We start from the raw sequence: 20,193 nt of genomic DNA on the forward strand, positions 1-20,193 counted from the left end.
CACATTTAAGCTCTTCTTCCATCTGCAGTATCCGCCTGTTTTCTTCTTTGTTTTATTTTGCTTTTTAACTGAGTGTCTTTCTTAAACTTAGTCTTGCTAGCTCTTTGGGAAATCTCGGCTGAGCAGCACCTTGTGGAATTCTCTAGGACAGTAGCCCATTTCTTATTTCAGGACACATACACTGTTTACTATGATCTTTGACAGGTCTTTATTATGACAGAATTATGTCTGACAAACCTACTGTAAGTTGAAGATATTCAAAATATTCTAGTTGAGTGACCCAGCATGGCAAAGTGTCAGTCATTCAGCCTCATGCTCATGTGTGGCACAGCTGTGGCTTCAGCTACTATCCACCATAATACCCATCACTACTCTGGAATAAAACAAATTTCAAAGTACAGTTTTTCTATTGAGTGTGTATTACCTCACATAATTATAAAGTTGACAAACTATGGTAAGTTAAGGACCATCTGCAGCTATATCTCCAGTTCTTAGTTCAGCATGCAGTACTTAATTAATAGTTATTGTGCCATTTATTTAAATAAGTGAGAATTTGCTAAGGTCTAGGAAATCTAGCTGAGCTAGACTATAGAGGACAACAATCAATTAACCAGAGAGCCCTCAGTATGACATTTTATTGAATTATTATTTCTAAAACTGCCACACAGGAGCTGGAGAGATGACTCAGTGGTTACGACTGAGTACTCCTGCAGAGAATCAGAATTCAGATCCCAGCACCCACTGTTGTAACTTCAGCTCCAGGAGATCTGACACCCTCTTCTGGTCTCCAAGCAAACCGCACAAATGTGCACATATCCAGCCACATAATTTAAAAACAAAAACAGAAAACAAAGTGCTATGTGGACACAGAGGTCCAGTTCTGTCTTGAGTGTGTGATAGGCATACATGCTACTGAACCCCCCAGAGTTTGGGACTGTGTGATAGGCATACATGCTGCTGAATCCCCCAAAATCTGGTAGAACAAAATACATTTTATCAAAGCTAAATTTAAAAAAATGTTTACAAGCTTAGACTCAGTTCTGACTCTCAGATAAAAATATATGCCTCATTCTGTCCTCAAACCACACAGGATCTCAAGCCCTGCCTCCTTCCTGGAAGCTGGAGAAATCTGAAATATGCTGACAGGCAGTTGTTTTCCACCTCCCTAATTTCTCTTCCGTTTTAGTTTATAAAAACACAGAACTGTTGGGGACAGATAATTCAAGTGTACTTAGGATAAAGGGAATAATACTTTCACGAAGGAGGAGGAGAAAGAAACTGTTAGTTTGGTTTTCAATAAGGAAAGGAAATGATGTGTGCTGCCCACAAGTGTTCAAGAACTAGCCCCGTGTATGTGTGTCTGTGTCTAAAAATAGCACCCTGGTATAAAGCTGTAAGCTGTAAGACTGCAAGGCTGGCAACGTGTTCACAGAAACTGCAGGCTGACAGGGATTCAGAGACAGCACTGCACTAACGCACACCATCTCTTCAGTTTTCCCCTAATCTATAGCACAAATTTTCAACCAGAAGCATAATGGCTGAGCTTTCGGTCTCATCCTAGAAATTCCAAGTCTACACAGATCATTGTACAATGAAAACGAGGTAGCACAGAAGGGCCACCAACATTCCGGGCGTTCATGGGGCCCCTCCACTGGGAACTGTCTTCTATTGTGGAATCCTAATTTTCAGATAACACGCCTGAAGATCCACCACTCTGCAAGTGCTCACAGCACACCCCTCCCCCGTAGGAACAGCTGGATGGGACATCTCTTGGCTCAGACACCAACCTTCTCCCAGCTTTGTTCCCCACTCATTTTCTGAGGTCTACCACAGCACACTAAGCTTTGCCTCTTACTTGAAAGACAGTAACAATAGCCTCTCAGTTTTTATGGTATGAGTAAGAAACTCCTAGTTGTGCTATGTGTACTATACCATCACTGCAGTCAGTTCCTATCCCTCCTGTTTTACAGATTAGGAAAATGAGTTTTAGAGATATTCGAGAACAACCCAGAATCACGCAGCTTGTAAGAGAAGAAATGAGACTTCAGAGGATAGGAGATGGAACTCTAAAATCCATGTCTTCTTCAACTCCACACAGATTTTTTTTTAAATATTTCTTTCTTTAGTCTGATTTCTCTAATTAAGGAAAATCCATAAAGGAAAGCAATCTTCATTCTATTTTTTAATTATCATCAACAGATTTTGTTATGCATCTGTCATAGTATAAATATTAAAGATAAAGAGACAGGCCATGGCCTCTCCTGGAGGACGGGCTCCCACCTGTGGCTGAAAAATGCAGAGAGAGAAATCAACATCAACAGTTCCTAGGAATTCTAGGATCAGCAGCTCCACAGCCTTGGAACCTATCAAAGACCATTAACAACACCTCAGGATTCATGACTGAGCAACACAAAGTCCGGAGGGCAACACCCCAAGTTCTAAGGGGCTCTACAGTGTGGTTTGAGGTGTTACTGCACCCCCAGCTGTCCTCACAATGCTGGCAAACTTTAGCAGCCACATATCAAACAAACCAAGGTCAAGAACTCTGAGGGACTGGAGAGTTTCTGACTCAGATTTGTGACTTTCGTCATTTAAGCATCTTAAGAGCCTGCTGGGCAGAGCAATGGGATAGTATTTTCATGAGAAGGGAATGTTCTGGAAAGAACATGACTAACTGAAGAATTTAAGAGATGATTTAATCCCAGCCCTTGGGAGACAGAGACAGGCAGATTTCTGTGAGTTCGATGTCAGTCTGGTCTACAGAGTGTATTCTAAGAGCTGTTACACAGAGAAACCCTGTCTTGAAAAACCAAAGTGAGAGAGGTTTGGGGAGGATGCCTTTCATGTAGACTTATGACTAATGATATAGAGTCTAGGTTAGAGGATGTACCAAGTTGCAACTGTTCAAAAGCATGTTTCCGCAACATGACCAACGTGTTTCATGGTCCCAGCCACTATACAGACCATGTCCGAGTGACTAAGCCATCCTCCAGTTTGCTCAGCAAATTCTCTAGCTGAATCTTCAAAAGATTCTAACATGTAGCTATGAAAATAACATAAAAGGAGAACCGAAGAACAATTTTGAGGAAAACAGTGTAAACACAGCCTTTGCCAATACTGCTAAGAGAGTTTCGTTTCCTTTCATGTCTCCGGAAACACCCCTGGACTACTTCTACTGCATATTTCTTCCTTATTTAATGGAGAAGTGCTTTACTAGACATCAAAGAGGGGTCTGTGAGGAGAGAACTGGGGTTTATCTTTCTGCCTCCCACAACACTGGGGTCTTCAGAATCTTATCAGCAAGAAAGAGGAGTCAGACACATGAAGAGGAAGCACATCTGGAAAACGTTAACTTTGAGTTCTTTAAGGTTGGCTTTGGTGATCAGAAATATACATTGTATCATCTTCTTTAGTCAGCAGAAGCCAGAGGAATGGAGGCATTGAAGGAGGGAAAAGAGTGGCAATGTCATCTTACTCCCTGGATCTCTTCTCCCTTCACCCTGGAATGCTAGGTTTCTGGGTAGTGCTCTGAGGAACAACACTCCCCTACAAAGAGACTGGCTCAGAGGTTCCTTGGCATCTGTTCTTTATCTTCAAAGAAACCAGTTCCTAACCATCATCTGACCATCCATCCAACTACCCACTCATGTAGCTAACTTTCCTGGGTGTCTAATAAAGAAGCCATGAGTTTTAGATACTAGTGAGAGATTTCATAAATAAAAGGCAGTTTTTAGTAGAATCCTGTAGTTTGGTGTTAACCCACATAAGCCAGACAGACTAGCCATAATGATAGGATTTCATGGAACCTAATGTGGAGAAAGTTCACTGTGGGAACAAACACTGTGGACGGCTCCACTCAGGGGCTTCTGGTGAGACATGTATCAGAGACATATGAGGTAAAGTCGTCATTTAGGTACAGTACTGGGACCAAGCACATGGATATGCTAGAGCTATTCCAATGTGGTATGGAGATGGAGTGAGACGATAGCTGGACTCTTGGCTTTCTGTGTAATTCCAAAGCCATAAATCTTATCCTTTCCAGCAGAGGTAAAATTCACAAAGTGTACCCACTAACCTCCTCTGCTCTCTCTTCTAGCAGTGAATTTTAATTCCCATGCTATCACTCTGTACTGAGCCCTGACATTCCTTATTGAATGACTGTTTTTGACCATCTTCAGCACAGTAGGAAAAGTAATGGTCCAAGAAAAAAGGGGGCACTTTGAATAACTAGAACATAAAACACACCGTTAGGTTCTGACCCTGCTCCTCTGCCCAGCCCTCATGATTCAGCAGCCTTTATTAACCGCAGCCTCTGTTCCTTCATGATGAAATAAATTCATCATAAATGGATAAAGTGACCAGGCAAATTACTAAATTTTCATCACCCCAACTCATCAATCAATGTACTCTGTATGATAACTTTTATTTTCCATAGAGAGGAATAAATACAGTAAGCACTCAAGGAAAAGTGAGTAGGGAGACACTGACATCTTTGCTCATCCCAACTAGTCTGAAGAATGGCATGGTGGTTATTGCCTCACAAAATCAGCCTCCAGAAGTGATGGTCTACATCTGGGCTACAGCACTAACGGGGGTGGGACTAACACAACACCTAGTGGGCAGACACTTACAGGAATTCATAATTGTATTAAAATAGGTATGTTCATGATAACTTGGACTGTTTCCTAAGTCAATTCTAATTCAGAAGCTGAATTCAAGCCAGCCCTCTCAGAAGCCACAGTGAGGGTGCTGGGGGATTTACAATGGAAGGGGACTCACTCTCAGACTTTATCTTTCCTAAACTGGCACCACAAGTTAAGGACAAGAACAGTTGGTGCAGTAACTCTGCTGGGTGAATCTGTCAGTTCTGAGGTCTGTCAACAGTTGAGGAGACCGTTAAGACAATGGTTGGAAGGTGTGACCCTCGCTTGCCTCTGTGCTACAATCAGATACCATGTCTGTCTCATGTGATTGTGACAGGGAAGGCTTCTATGTCTGCCTTCCATACAAGGGTTTATGCAGTTTGTGTTTCTTAGTCATGACTCCTTATACCCATGGTCTCTGAGAGGATCATGGCAGCAGCGGTGTGTGGTATGTGTGTGTGTTGGGACCTAGTTTAGTAGGTCTGGAAGATTTGGAGGAAAATCTCCTCTACCTTAATCAGACATAGTAAGTCTAACAGTTTATTAAGTTGCCTATAAGTTTAATTTCTATGGGGTAATGTTTTGTTTTCTTTACTGAAGTAAACATGCTTTATAGAAAAAAAGTGCATCAGTTGGTCAATCCCTGGGGGATGAGTCAAGTCCCTGCATAGCCTGTGTGCTGCTTATTCTCCTCTGTCAGTAGCACTTTCCTAGGTAATGACTGCACAGAGCCTTTTAGAGACAGATAAGATGAAAAAGAAGAAGGAGAAGGAGAAGGAGAAGAAGAAGAAGGAAGGAAGAAAGGAAGGAAGGAAGGAAGGAAGGAAGGAAGGAAGGAAGGAAGGAAGAAAACAAGGAAAAGGAAATGGCTGGAAAAATAGGAAAAAGCAACATGGAGGAAAGAAAAAAAATCTTCCTAACCTAGAAAGGGCTGTCATGATTATGAAGTGAATCAAAACTGTCCCATCCATAGCTAATATCTCAGGACACAAAAAAGGAATTCATGATGGTAGTGAGTTTTACACAGGAGTATCATAAATATAATTCAATGGTCCTTCCCAGGTTTTATGTCCTTGGATTTAACCAACCTCACAGTGGAAATACTTGGGGAAAATGTATTTGTATTGAACATATACAAATTATTTTTGGCATTATTCTCTATATAATGAGGTATAGCAACCATCTACATAGCATCTATATTATATTGGGTATTATAAACCATCTAGAAATGACATAAAATATATGGGAGGATGTATACATACTAACAAAGGAAGCCCTGAACTAAATAAAGGGAAGACAGCATTAAAAGATTTTGAGATTCTTTGAGGGGACAAATGACCTAAAATTAACTCTCTATGGATACGAGGGCCAACTGTACTTCTTACTTCCAAAGATGATGTTTTTAGCATTTAAATTTCAAATCCCTTTGCTATTTGGAAAGGAAACAGAAAGAGTGTGTACTTACCTTTATATCCCAAAATGGCTACTGTGATGGTTAGCAAGGCACACAAAATGTATAATAATATGATTGAAAACTTCAGTGCCCAGTTATTTTTACATTTGGTACACTGTATTCCTTCTTGAATACCTGTAGGAGAAGTCAGAATTTAATACTAGTAAATAAAAACATCATTTCAAACAGTATCTTCGCTAAAGCACATCTTAGTTACTTTTCTTGATGCTGCGAGTGTGAGCCCTGACAAAGAGAAAGCTAAAGAAGAAAAGGAATCTTTTGTCTGGCAGCCAGGCTACAGTCCACAGCAAGACAGCCACAGAGGCTGTCCCACTCAGACCATTTTCTCCTCTGCTCACACTCCAGAACTTTGAGGATGGGTCTTCCCATTCAACGAACGTAATCAATATAACCTCCTCATATGTGGGGCTAAAAGACCTCTCACTAGATATTCCGGGAAGCTTGTCTCTGAGATGACTCCAGATTCTGTCAACTTAACAACACTAACCAGGACAATGAGTTTGGATTTAAATAATGTAAGTAAGAAGAGTTTTATCACATGCCTTCTTATACCATGAACATATTTTCAAATTAAACAAACTCTCCACTGCAGCAATACAAGCCCATCCAATATTATATCACATTGTCATAGTTACACCCAATACGATTTTAAAATAACACAACTTCAAATCACACTCCACTATGATAATCAACCAGTTTTTCTTTTTCTTTATTCTTCTCTTATATAATAGATTCCAACTACAGCCTCCCCTCCCTCCAATCCTCCTAGCTTGCCCTCCCCCAATCCTCCCAACTGGATCCACTGCTTTTCCATTTCTCTTCAAAAAAGAGCAGCCTCCCAGGGATAGCAACTGAACATAGCCTAATAGTTACAATAAGACTAGACTAGACAAACCCTCATATCAAGGCTGGATGAGGCAACTCAGCAGGAGGAAAAGAGTCCCAAGAACAGGTAAAGGAGTCAAAGGTACCCCTACTCCCACTGTTAGGAGTCCCACAAACACTCAAGCTAAACAATTACAGCATGCACGCAGAGGACCTGGTGCAGACCTGGAGAGACTCAGTTTCTGTGAGCCCCTAAGAGCCTTGTTTAGTTGATTCTGTGGGTCGTGTTCTCCTGGCATCCTTGACCCCTCTAGCTCCTACAATCCTTCCTCTCCCTCTTCTACGGAGTGCCCCAAGTTCCGCCTTATGTTTGGGTGTGGGTCTCTGCATCTGCTCCCATCAGCTGCAGGGAGAAACTTCTCTGATGATGGATAATCAACCATTTTAAAAATTACATTAGTTTATTTATTTGTATTTGTGTCTCAGTGCTGTCTCATGTCTACTGCTGCCCTAGCAATTACATCTGCAAAGCACATCTCCAACTTAACTAAGTACTACTATCCAAACTGCTCAGGTGGTTAAACTAAAAATCTCCACAGTGTGCCTCTACTAATTCTTCAATATATGAGTCCCTGCTGATCTTCCTATAGGGTATTTTCACTACCATCTTTATTTATCACCTAGCTTCCCGATGTTCACTGGCTCCCAACACAGTACTAAGTTCTGAGCCGAGTCCTTTATGGGTAGCATCTGGAATCCACAGAACAAGCTACAAGGAAGTACAGTAGTGACAGCATATGCGCCATCTTACACATACCACAGCCACGATTCTGACTTGAGTTGGCTTCTGCAAGGTACCATTTCTGCACTACACCATGATCTCTGCTCTGCTCATTCTTTCCATTTTCACTGCTACTGTCTTAGTGTGAGATCTTTACCCTCAATGGAAGCTTTCTCTTCCATTCCCACTGGAATCCAGCCTCACCCTCTACTAAAATATTGCTGTCTTCATGATATTTGCCTAGGGGGAAAAGACAAAAACAACTTTTAATGCCCTACCCTTAACTAAAAGATGAACAAACAAATGAATACAAACATATACAAATTCCAACACAAAGTCTCTATAATCTGATGGTTTAAGATAAAATTGGGCTATTGAGATGGATCAGTAGGTAAAGGCATCTGTGGATGGACCTGATTTTGACCCAGGGACCACATGGCAAGAGACCCTACTGTGACTCCTACAGCAGTCCTCTGACCTCCACCTGTGCATATGCATGTGTGCATGAACACACACATGCACACATACACACACACACACAAGTACACACACACACACAAATAAACCAAAATTACTTAAAATAAAACAAAGCCTCTTGCATTCAGAATGTGAAAGTGCTATTAAAATCAGGAGAGAAAGAATTATAAGTAGACCTTCAAACATGTCATATTCCATGTTGAGGAAGAAACATTGCTTTCGTGGCAACTGCAACACAGGGGAATGACAGACACAGATGGATCTCCTGAAAAAAGACTGGATGCAACTGAGCTGCTAGGGGTGCCATTCCTTTGAGTTTTGGGGCTTGAGGTGTGTAAGGCTCTTCACACTTCTCCAGAACCTTAGAAGAACCTTGGGAGATTTGGTCGGGGAGAGTATGATGAACAGTGGAATCTGGGAGCTTAAGGTTACCACAGAGGTCATTTGGCCAAGTGTCACTTTGTTATTGATAGGAAAACAAAGGCCAGCAAGGTGAAGCAAGATCAGATGATGCATGCCCATCCAGACACTACCACAGGCACCTGTCCCTCTGTCCTTCTCTGTCTGTATGCACTCTGTAGCACTGTGTTGTCACTGGGTGTCTTTGCATGTGGGATACACGATGATCTGCTCCCAGACAGCTGCCACAGGACCACATTCCAAAGAGCAGGGGCACTTCCTGGCAGTGTGCATTTCTCATTGCTGACTATCAGCATTAATCAATAGCAGATGGCATTGTCTGGTTTCCCTTTCCACTTGACACATTCTCTAGCTTGTTTTTTTTTCCCCCATCAGGAGTCTTATTTTTAATAAGAATTCTGCTTTATCTTTCCTTCTTTTCCCTTCCCTGGGATGACATCTGGCTAAACATATAGATGCCTACTACAAAGAGGCCCTGCTGGCTCCTGGAGCTAGGGGACCCCTTCCTCCTTGAACCTAGATAACCACAAAAAACCTAAACATTTGAGAGAGATATCCCCTGTTAACAGCCTTTGTAGTGTTTGTTGACTTAGCATTACTTTCAAGAGACTTTGTTCCCATGGGGGCTGGGAGAAGTGCAAGAAGAGCAAGGGGAATCAATCTACAGAATGCTGTGCATCAGAGATTTCAGTTCAGAAAGTGGAGCAAAGTTGCCCCGTAACACCAAGAGATCTAACTTCTTCAAAAAACCTGGCCCAAACAGCATATTTACGATGAAGTTGCCCACAGGCAAAGGCCCTTCAGGGTCCATGCTTTCCCATTGGCTAGCTTCTTGAACTACCAACCCACTCTAGTCCATTCTTGGCTCATGATTTAAATGCATTTTGCAGTGTTCAAGTTTTTATTATTCAAAAACCTTTGAGGCCCCATGAAGCCAGAATCAGTCTGGTAAACTTGAATAGCCCACCAAAGTTAAGAATAGACTGGCCACACTCAAAAGTTCTCTCTGTTACCCTGTTTCCCATAACACATGTTTCAAATAAGAATTGGATGGGATGGGGCCATCAAGCAGGGGGTGATTAGCTGGTTGAAGGAATAACTGACATGCCCCCAAGAAAGCCAGTACAAAGGGCCAGAGGAATTCATCAGTAAAGAGAATTCCTTTCGGCTATGGTTCTCCATAAAGAGCCCTTCCATGTGTTGTGGTCCAGGCTCCAAACCAATCTGTTTTTCCAAACTTTTTTGGAAGGGGGGGGGGAAAGCCCATTCCCTTTACTATTGTGTTTGCTTGTCATGTATATCACCAAAGATAGGCTTGTCCATTAAGAGGGATACACACTGATTGAGCATCTTCCTCAGTAGGTGGATGTTGGCACCATGGGTATAGTGGAACATTCTGGGCCACCTTAAATACCTCAAGTATCTATTGCTGGGCAGTGTTATCATTAAGACCATGTGGCCAAAAAAGAGTATCACATAGCTGGTAGATTGCAAAATCTCAAAGACGTCAGTTTTGATCTGAGATTTGAAGTGACCTTTTCACATGGTTTCTATAGTTACGAATCTATTGCTTGGTGGCATATATTCCCATAAGCCCAGGAGAATGACTTCGCTCTAACAGTAAAATTTATGAGTCAAATAAATACCTATACATATTTATAATTGTCCTCCATAGCAACAAAACAGAGTTAACATTCTGGCTAGCTACTGCTATGAAATCACAAAAGGTTACATACCCTACGCTTTCATCCCATAAACAATTAGCTTGTCCTCATTACGCAAGCCATTTAGTATGTGGCACAATATGGATTTTGTTAGTACAATTCTTTTTATTACTAAGTGATTTACTTTAATAAATATGAATTATAGTGCTGGACACCTTAGCATGCCAAGATTCCTAAGTGACATGAGGAATCACAAAAATGGGACAAGAATTTGTAGTGCAGTTACTTTCTGTACAAACAAGTTCTCAGCAATTCTATTCATGAAAGTATAACTAGATAGGAACAAAGAAAAATTTAGAAAATAGTTTTATGAGTAAACCATTTCACATTCATTGTGAATTTACTGTAATAGTCTATGCATTTACCAATAGTATCATATATACATAAAAGAAGGACAGTGGTTCTAGTTTGGATTTAATTTTTTTATTTTTTAAAATAATCTTTTATCATTTTACATACCAATCCCAGTTCCCTCTCTCTTTCCTTCTCCCGCTCCCTCCACCTCCCACCCATCCCATTCCCCATCCATTCCTCAGAGAGGGTGAGACTTCCCATGGTGAGTCAACAAAGTCTGGCACATCACTTTGAGGCAAGATCAAGGCCCTCTTCCATATATATATAGCAAGGTATCCCTCCAAAGAAAATGAACTCCAAAAAGCCAGTTCAAGCACTAGAGATAAATCCTGGTCCCACAGTCAGTTGGCTCCATAGACTGACCCAGCCATATAACTGTCACCCACATTCAGAGGGCCTAATTTGATCCTAAGCAGATTTCCCCACTATCAGTCCAGAGTCATTGAGCTACCAGAAGCTCAGGTCAGCTGTTTCTGTGAGTATCCCTATTATGGTCTTGACCCCTTTGCTCATATTATTGCTCTTCCCTCTCTTTTTTTTTTTTGCGGTACAATTTCTAATTGGTTTTATTTTTTTTTCCTCATGGTTTTTTTTTTTTATATTTAAAAATTTCCATCTCCTTCCCTCCTCCTCCCCCCTCCCTCCCCTCCTCCTCCCCCTTCCCTTCCCTCCCCTCCACCCATACCTCCCCTCCCGCCCTCTCAAGGCCAAGGAGCCATCAGGGTTCCCCACTCTATGCTAAGACCAAGGTCCTCCCAACTCCCCCCAGGTCCAGGAAGGTGATCGACCAAACTGAGAAGGCTCCCACAGAGCCCTTCCATGCAGAAGAATCAGAGCCCAGAGCCATTGTCCTTTGCTTCTCAGTCAGCCCCCGCTGTTGGCCACATTCAGAGAGATGGGTTTGGTTGCATGATCCATCAGTCCCATTCCAACTGGAGTTGGTGATCTCCCATTAGTTCTGGGAGCTTGGTCCAGTGCTAGCTGTGGACCTCTGCATCTGCTTCTATCAATTGCTGGATTAAGGCTCTATGATGACAATTAAGGTAGTCATCAATCTGATTACAGGGGAAAGCCAGTTCAGGTACCCTCTCCACTATTGTTAAGGTCTTAGCTTGGATCATCCTTGTGGATTCCCAAGAATTCCCCTAGTACCAGATTTCTTGCTAGCCCCATAATGGCTCCCTGAATCAAGATATCTCTTTCCTTGCTCTTTCTTTCTCTGTCCTTTCCCCATCTTGACCATCCCATTCTCTCATACTCTCTTCCCACCTTATGATATAGATATGAATAATTTGCACTGGTATGGATCTTGGTTTATTGATACAAATTTAAGGTCAATTTTGTTATATGTATATGTATTTCTGATCTTGATTAAGGTATTGTGATTGTGTAGTTCATTTAAAAATGTAATGTATAATTAATAAATATAGGTTAATAGATAATAATCTATAACAATAAAGCTTGCAGTCATGTTAATTAGATTTTCTAGATGTATACAGATATATTTCAGTTAAATAGACATTCTTCAAATCTTTCAGAGACCTTCAGAATATGGCATTTAAAATGTTTAAGAACTTAAGACTTTTCATGACAGTGAGACACATCTCCTGGCAGCACAAGCTACTTCGAGAAAAAGATGGGCATCAAAGAGACTCCTTATGGAGTTAGTTAGCCATTTGGGCAAAAACCTGCTCTTGCCTGTACTGCTTTACTGGACATGCAGGACCTGCAGAGAAATGACTACTGAACTTGCATAAAGGTGAGATGATCTTTTGGGGTTCCTGCCTCATGAATGAGTCTGTCATTTATAAAGTTTTAGAAGTTGCTTACAATGTACTTCTTGTTTACTTAGGCAATATTATATCCTTCTGGAGTCTTTGATGGAATTGAAGGATTTATAGTTATAGTTTTCTTTAGTTATAATAAAAGATAAAGTAAATATAAATATTGTAACTGTAATTCTTGCTAGAATTTTACTAAAAAAGCCTTCCTTTTGTTTAAATAGCAAAGAGGAAATGGTGTAGGAGGTCCTTCCTTCTTTGTGCTGCTTTTATTGGTTAATAAAGAAACTGCTTTGGGCCTGTTGATAGGGCAGAACTTAGGTAGGCAGGGAAGACAGAATTGAATTCTGGGAGGAAGAAAGATGTCATAGACCTGCTGCCACAGATAGACATGTTAGAACTTGGCTGGTAGGTCATGACCTCGTGGTGACATACAGTTTAATGAAAATGGGTTAATTTAATATGTAAGAGTTAGCCAATAAAAAGTTAGAGCTAATGGCCAAGCAGTGATTTAATTAATGCAATTTCTGTGTGGTTATTTCGGGGCTATGCTAGCTGGGTGGCTGGAACAAACAAACGGGCCCTTCTCCTGCACCCTCATGCTCTTGTACACTGTAAAGATTTGTCATTCATATTGGTTTAATAAAACACTGACTGGCCAGTAGCCAAGCAGGAAGTATAGGTGGGGCGACCAGGCATGGAGAATTCTGGGAAGACGAAAGGCAGAGATGTAGTCACCAGCTAGATGCAGAGAAAGCAAGATGAGAATGCCTTACTGAGAAAAGGTATCAAACCACATGGCTAAAATGGACAAGAATTATGGGTTAATTTAAATTGTAAGAGCTAGTTAATAATAAGCCTGAGCTAACAGGTCAAACAATTTATAATTAATATAAACCCCTGTGTATTTCTTTGGGACTGAGGAACTGAGGGACCAGGTGGGACAGAAACTTCTGTCTACAAATGACACCCAAACATTTGGCAAGAATTTCCACATAAAGTCTGAGAAAGCTTTTTAGAAAGGGGGGGTATTCTAGACAGACACAAAGAGAGTCAAGCTTAGCTTCTTGGTAACTGTCTTACTTTCATAGGCTCTATTTGCTGATGGTGAGCAGAAGCATGACTCCTTTAAGAGAGGCCTCTTGACTCAGCATTAGCAGCAAAAATCTTGCAGATCTTATAAGAGGCCCTGACACCAAACACTTAAATTCCAGTGCCTCCACTATGAAGCTAGACTTTCAAAAAGTTAAGGAATGGGATGGAGCCAGTTGCCAAAGCTGCAATTTTAATCCTTGTCATGTCTCTTAGCAGATTAAATACTCTTGTGGGCAGAAAAAGATAGAGATATACAATAAAGATAATTCAGACAGAAAAAAACTACTTATCAACAGTTTACAGTGTATTTAAAAATATACATAGGCTTGGGACAGAAAAAAAGGACAAAGTAAGTCTTTAAAAAAGAAAAAGAAGTAGAGTAGCCAGGAGTAGTGGTGCATACCTTTAATCCTAGCATTTGGGAAGCACAGGCAGATGTATCTCTATAAGTTTGAGGCCATCCTGGTATACAGACTGAGATCCAGGACAGCCAAAGCTACACAGAGAAACTCTGTCTCAAGAAAAAAAGAAAATAATTTAAAAGAAACAGAGTTAAAAAAAAGCCAAATCAAGATAGAAAATACACAGAGAATCTGGATACTGTATGTTATTGTGTTGTTTTTGAGGAAGATAACTGAGGAAGGAGGAACAGCTGATAAAAGACATTTGATTATAAATACTGCTGAATTAATCCAATCTATATATTTTGAAAACACATGGACTTCATAATTTAAGTCAAAAGATATGTTACTTTGGAGAAGAGGTTTGGCTGTTGTTTCCACAGAAAATGAGAGGCTGTGGATTCATTCTTGGTTAGGAAAAATGAGGTTTGATCGAGCAAGACCCACTGAAAAATCTTCAATGGGAACAGATGGCCCAGATGATCCATTTCAGGGCACCTCTGTTGTAGTTTCTTCTGATTTCTGCATCCAAAACAACTTCAATTCTGCTGGTTAAGATTATCAAGCCTCACAAAATACTCCAGTCAGGATTTGACCATAATTCTAATATTTCTTTGGGTCCCCATAAGATTACCAGTGCTCCCAATCAGTAGGAAGTAGCCTAGAAAACCACACCCACATTCCCAGAAAATGAATTATGGGTGTTTGTCTTTGTTTAGTGTGTTGGTTACAAGTTGATAACACTATCCATAAGGATAGTGGTAAGAAAAAAAGCTAAACAAAGGAGATTAGATGTAGGGGTTTTGTTTTGAAAAGAAAGAAGAAAAATGCTGTGGGACAATGCTCTTGCACACTGTAAAGATTTGTCACCCATATTGGTTTAATAAAATGCTGATTGGCCAGGCAGGAAATATAGATGGGGCGATCAGACTAGGAGAATTCTGGGAAGATGAAAGGCAGAGATGCAGTCATCAGCCAAATGCAGAGGAAGCAAGATAAGAATGCCTTACTGAGGAAAGGTACCAAACCACGTGGCTAAACATGGACAAGAATTATGGGTTAATTTAAATTGTAAGAGCTAGTTAATAATAAGCCTGAGCTAATAGGTCAAATAGCTTATAATTACCATAAGCCTTAGTATGTTTCTTTGGGACTGAACAGCTGCGGGACCAGGTGGGACAGAAACTTCTGTCTATATCCTTCACTTCTCCTTTCCCCCTCCCCTTCTGCTCTACCTTCTCCCAATTTTCTTAGGAGACATCAGGGAAATGCAAATCAAAATGACTCTGTCAGTCAGTCAGTCAGAATGGGTAAGATCAAAAACACCAACGATAGCTTATGCTGGAGAGGGTGCAGAGTAAGGGGAACACTCCTCCATTGCTGATGGGAATGTAAACTTGTACAGCCACTTTGGAAATCAGTATGGCGGTTTCTCAGAAAACTGGGAATCAATCTACCTCAAGACCCAGCAATACTACTCTTGGACATATACCCAAAGGATGCAGACCCATACCACAAGGACATTTGCTCAACTATGTTCATAGCAGCATTATTCATAATAGCCAGAACCTGAAAACAGCCTAGATGTCTCTCAACCAAAAAACGGATAAAGGAAATGTGGTACATTTACACAATGGAGTACTTGTCAGTGCTAAAAAAAACAATGACATCTTGAAATTTGCAAGCAAATGGATAAAACTAGAAAAAAAATCCTGAGTGAGGTAACACAGAACCAGAAAAGACAAATAATTTGGTATGTACTCATTCATAAGTAGATATTAAATGTAAAGCAAAAAGCCTATAGTCTACAACACCAGAGAAGACAGGAAACAAGGAGAACCTTAAGAGAGGTGTGCATAAATCTCCCTGGGAAGGGGACATAGACAAGAACTCCAGGCTTTAATTATTTTAAAAGTAAGTCATATTTGTTTTAAGATTTATAATTTATACCCTGACTTTTTATAAACAATTGCTATAGGCAGAAACCAGATATAATGGTCCTACTCAGAATATAGAATGTCTTCCAGAATGTAGTGTCTTAAAACAACACCATTTTTTTTCTCTTTGTGGTTTTTACATAAATTTATCAGATGAACTGTCCACAAGTGTTTTCAATTCAGAGCAGAAGACTCTCTGTTGGCTGCAAAGGTCAAAGATTGTATCTCTGCCACACACTCCTCCTGGCTGGTTCTTCCATCTTGGCTGCATTCCTGGTTGTTTCATTCTACGGCACAGAGTGAATGGATGATAGAGTCCAGCAGCCCTGACAGCTCTGTCATCTGGCACTACTATGCAGTGTCCTTCTGTGATTAAGCCCTGAATCTTTGCATGAAAAGAACCCACAGTCATTTGGCTCAAGCTTGGGCCTTGAGAGTCTGCCACACAATTGAGACAGATATATACCATGCACGTACTTGGATAGAAGCTGCTAGACACTTTTTTTTGGCTTGGTGCAGAGTTTGTGACTGTTTCAAACACAAACAGGAATTGCTAAGAATGACTGCTATTTCTGAGGACCCGATGTGGACCAAACTCTCCCTCCTTGTTGCTTACAATTCCTCTAATACCCTACAGAGCAGGAGGACCACCTTTAGTATATACCCTTTTGGAAAATTAGATGGTCAAACAAGCAGTTTCCCAAATCATGTCAGAGAGCAGGGATGTGGGGACAGCTCTGTCTGTCACAAATTCTTCAAACTTATTTACTTCTAGAAAAATGGAAAAAAAGGGCAAGATTAAGGATGTCTAACTAGTTAAATTGCAGGGACTGTCAGGTTAAATGTGCATTACAAGCATTCTGTCAGAATAAAGCAGCATAGGACATTTTCTGTGTTGAGAGAGAAGCTTTCTCAGACGTGAGCAAGAAAACTTAGTCCCCATTAACTATGACAGGGCCCAGGCTTCTTCAGGCTGTAATTCTGTCAATATACCTAAGCAGCAAGTGAGATAATTCCACCCTAAATAAGTGCTCATTGTTCCACGAGAGGTGAGGATCGGCTATAGAAGTCTATGTGGCCAAGAAGCCTTGTTGACCTCTCATAGAGAATAAGCCCCACTCCAAGGGAAGTGGTAATCTGGGAACAGGGTGACCTGTGGTGGGAGAAGGTAACTCTGTAATTTCAAGGCAAACTATGAGGCATGTAGGGGCCTCCAGAAATTTAGCCTAGAAACCAGATCAACTCAGTTGCCTTGGCATGTTTTCTTTTAAAGATATACTACACTGAAATAGGAATCTCAAAGACCATCCTCCAACTCCTTTATCTATGTCCATAACATGTGCTGATAGTTCAAGGCTGCAAGAAACAAGCAGGCACAGTTAGCAAAAAGGTAAAGAGAGGGCTTACCAGTGGTTATTAAAAGACAAATTACCTCTAGTCTCTTAATCTGAAAAAAAAGAAAAACCAAAAATCATTGTTAAATGATTTTTTGGGGGGGAATGGAGAGCCACAAAAGCCACCATGATCCCCTTGGTTAGAAATCCCAATAACTTCTAATGTCATTGTATCCATTCTTCTAGCATAAGAAGATCCAATGATTATTTGGGCTAGCATTAGGATCGAAGTTTCTTTACCACAACAAGGCTTTTCACACTCGAAATGCTACCATATCACTGTGTTCATTTCTCACTAAGGTCATTATGATGAGATGAAAATAGAAGAGGTTCTATTTGAAAAATAAGAACAGGGTACATGCTGTATATCAGACACCAGTGATATGAATAGAAAAGCCTGGGCTCCCCGAGCCTGTGTTCTCCCCCAACAATATGCTATTCATTTAATCTCTGGCTCTGATATTTACCCTTCTCTTCCTAAAGTATCCTTTCCATCTGCCAAATAAATTCCTTCTGACTAGTCAACTGCCTCCTCGGTGAATCCCTTTCTAACTCACTTGCATCCAGCACAGCTGCGTCTGAGCCCTTCCTGTCAGCTGCATGTGCACATCCACACTCATTTGTGTGTCTCTCAAGTGATTTAAATGCCATCTTCAGGACCTCTCCTTTGACAGAAATGGGGACTTAATTCTTTTCTTTAGTATGGTTTTCTCATTTTTCTGAAAAAACAAACAAACAAACAAACAAACAAACATTCTCTGGCACCTTGCATAGAATGGGACTGCACTGAGTAAGACTGGAGTGAAGACAGAGAAGCAGGGGAAGAAAGATGATTCCCTGTCAATCCCACTCCATCTTTGTGCCTGTCTTTCAGGTGAGGACTGGCAGGGTGACTTCACTGTCCTGTAGGCCAGGGTGTAGGCATCCTGGGAAAAGTGCATGAAAGGCAGCATTCATTTTTTTGTTTTGTTTTTTAATTTTTGTTTCAAAGACAGTGAATAACTTAAAACATAAAATTTGCTGGGCATGATGGTACATATCTGAGGTCCCTGCTACTTTGGAAACAGAGGAAAGAGGATAGAAAGTAGAAAATTCTCCTTTGGTATTGAGGGAGTTCAAGACCATTCTGAACAACTTAATGAGATCCTGTCTCCAAATGAAAGGTAAAAGATGGCTCCCCCTGCCTCATCCTCCCGTCTTTGGGGCCACAAAATCCCACAGCTCACTCTGTTTGGGCTCTGGGGACCTGGAATTGAGTGCACCCAGGCGGGTGGGAGGTCCCCTCCTTCATTTGACTGCCCAGGGCAAGGTAGGCCTTTGTCTGAGAGCTGCTTGGCCTGCAAGGGGACCTGACAGTCTGCCAGAGGATCCATCATTCTTTGGGGTGAGTGAGGAGTGAGTGCCCGAACCGCAGCAGCTGCCCCGAGAGGGACCACCTACACTCCACAACTCCCCCTGCCACCAGCACACTTCCTGCTCTTCCTGCAGGGGTTATTCTCCCCGGATACTGCCTCTCTCTCCCTGTCCCTTCCCAGCTTGCACCCAGAATCCTCCCCCCCTCCCCCTGCCTCATCCTGCCATCTTTGGGGCCACAAAATCCCACAGCTCAGCCTGTTTGGGCTCTGGGGACCTGGAATTGAGTGCACCCAGGCCGGTGGGAGGTCCCCTCCTTCATTTGACTGCCCAGGGCAAGGTAGGCCTTTGTCTGAGAGCTGCTTGGCCTGCAAGGGGACCTGACAGTCTGCCAGAGGATCCATCATTCTTTGGGGTGAGTGAGGAGTGAGTGCCCGAACCACGGCAGCTGCCCGGAGAGGGACCACCGACACTCCACAACTCCCCCTGCCACCAGCACACTTCCTGCTCTTCCTGCAGGGGTTATTCTCCCTGGATACTGCACTTCTCTCCCTGTCCCTTCCCAGCTTGCACCCAGAATCCTCCACCCCTCCCCTGCCTCATCCTCCCGTCTTTGGGGCCACAAAATCCCACAGCTCAGCCTGTTTGGGCTCTGGGGACCTGGAATTGAGTGCACTCAGGCCGGTGGGAGGTCCCCTCCTTCATTTGATGGCCCGGGGCAAGGTAGGCCTTTGTCTGAGAGCTGCTTGGCCTGCAAGGGGACCTGACAGTCTGCCAGAGGATCCATCATTCTTTGGGGTGAGTGAGGAGTGAGTGCCCGAACCACGGCAGCTGCCCGGAGAGGGACCACTGACACTCCACAACTCCCCCTGCCACCAGCACACTTCCTGCTCTTCCTGCAGGGGTTATTCTCCCTGGATACTGCCTCTCTCTCCCTGTCCCTTCCCAGCTTGCACCCAGAATCCTCCCCCCTCCCCCTGCCTCATCCTCCCGTCTTTGGGGCCACAAAATCCCACAGCTCAGCCTGTTTGGGCTCTGGGGACCTGGAATTAAGTGCACCCAGGCCCGTGGGAGGTCCCCTCCTACATTGGCCTGCCTGGGGCAGGGTAGGCCTTTGTCTGAGAGCTGCTTGGCCTGTAAGGGGACCTGACAGTCTGCCAGAGGATCCATCATTCTTTGGGACACTGCAGTCCTGATGACGACTTCTGGAGATGCACTTTCATACCTCGCTGACCTCTCAACACAGTAGCACCAGTGATATTTTCTTAGTTGTTCTCAGGTGTCCTGCTCCAGTTCTAAGGCCATCCACCCAAAGGGGTCAGACTCTGGCCTCCAGGCAGGTCTGAGGATTCCTGCGGAGGGGTGCGGGCTCCTTCAGATTGTGCTGCCAGGTTCGCTGTGTGGTATTCCATCCCGTCCTGCCCCCACCTTGGCCCTTTTTTCTGGGCTGCGACCCTGGGCTGCCTGGAATCCCTGATCCTGTGCACTGACATTCCATCTGAACTGGTGAGTGAATGCGGACCCTGGGGCAACC

The 20,193-nt window shown here is 42.4% G+C and overlaps 1 protein-coding gene across 1 annotated transcript in view; it reads right to left on the reverse strand.

The window, feature by feature from the left end:
• Positions 1–20,193, reverse strand: part of Colec12 (collectin subfamily member 12) — a 214,085-nt gene that overhangs the window by 39,096 nt on the left and 154,796 nt on the right. Inside the window, exon 3 of the mRNA XM_038330579.1 lies at positions 6,109–6,231. Within this exon, the coding sequence (XP_038186507.1) occupies positions 6,109–6,231 (123 nt within the window). The remainder of the gene's footprint in view (positions 1–6,108; positions 6,232–20,193) is intronic.

Source organism: Arvicola amphibius, chromosome 5, assembly GCF_903992535.2.
Source record: "Arvicola amphibius chromosome 5, mArvAmp1.2, whole genome shotgun sequence".
NCBI classification, from domain to species: Eukaryota; Metazoa; Chordata; class Mammalia; order Rodentia; family Cricetidae; genus Arvicola; species Arvicola amphibius.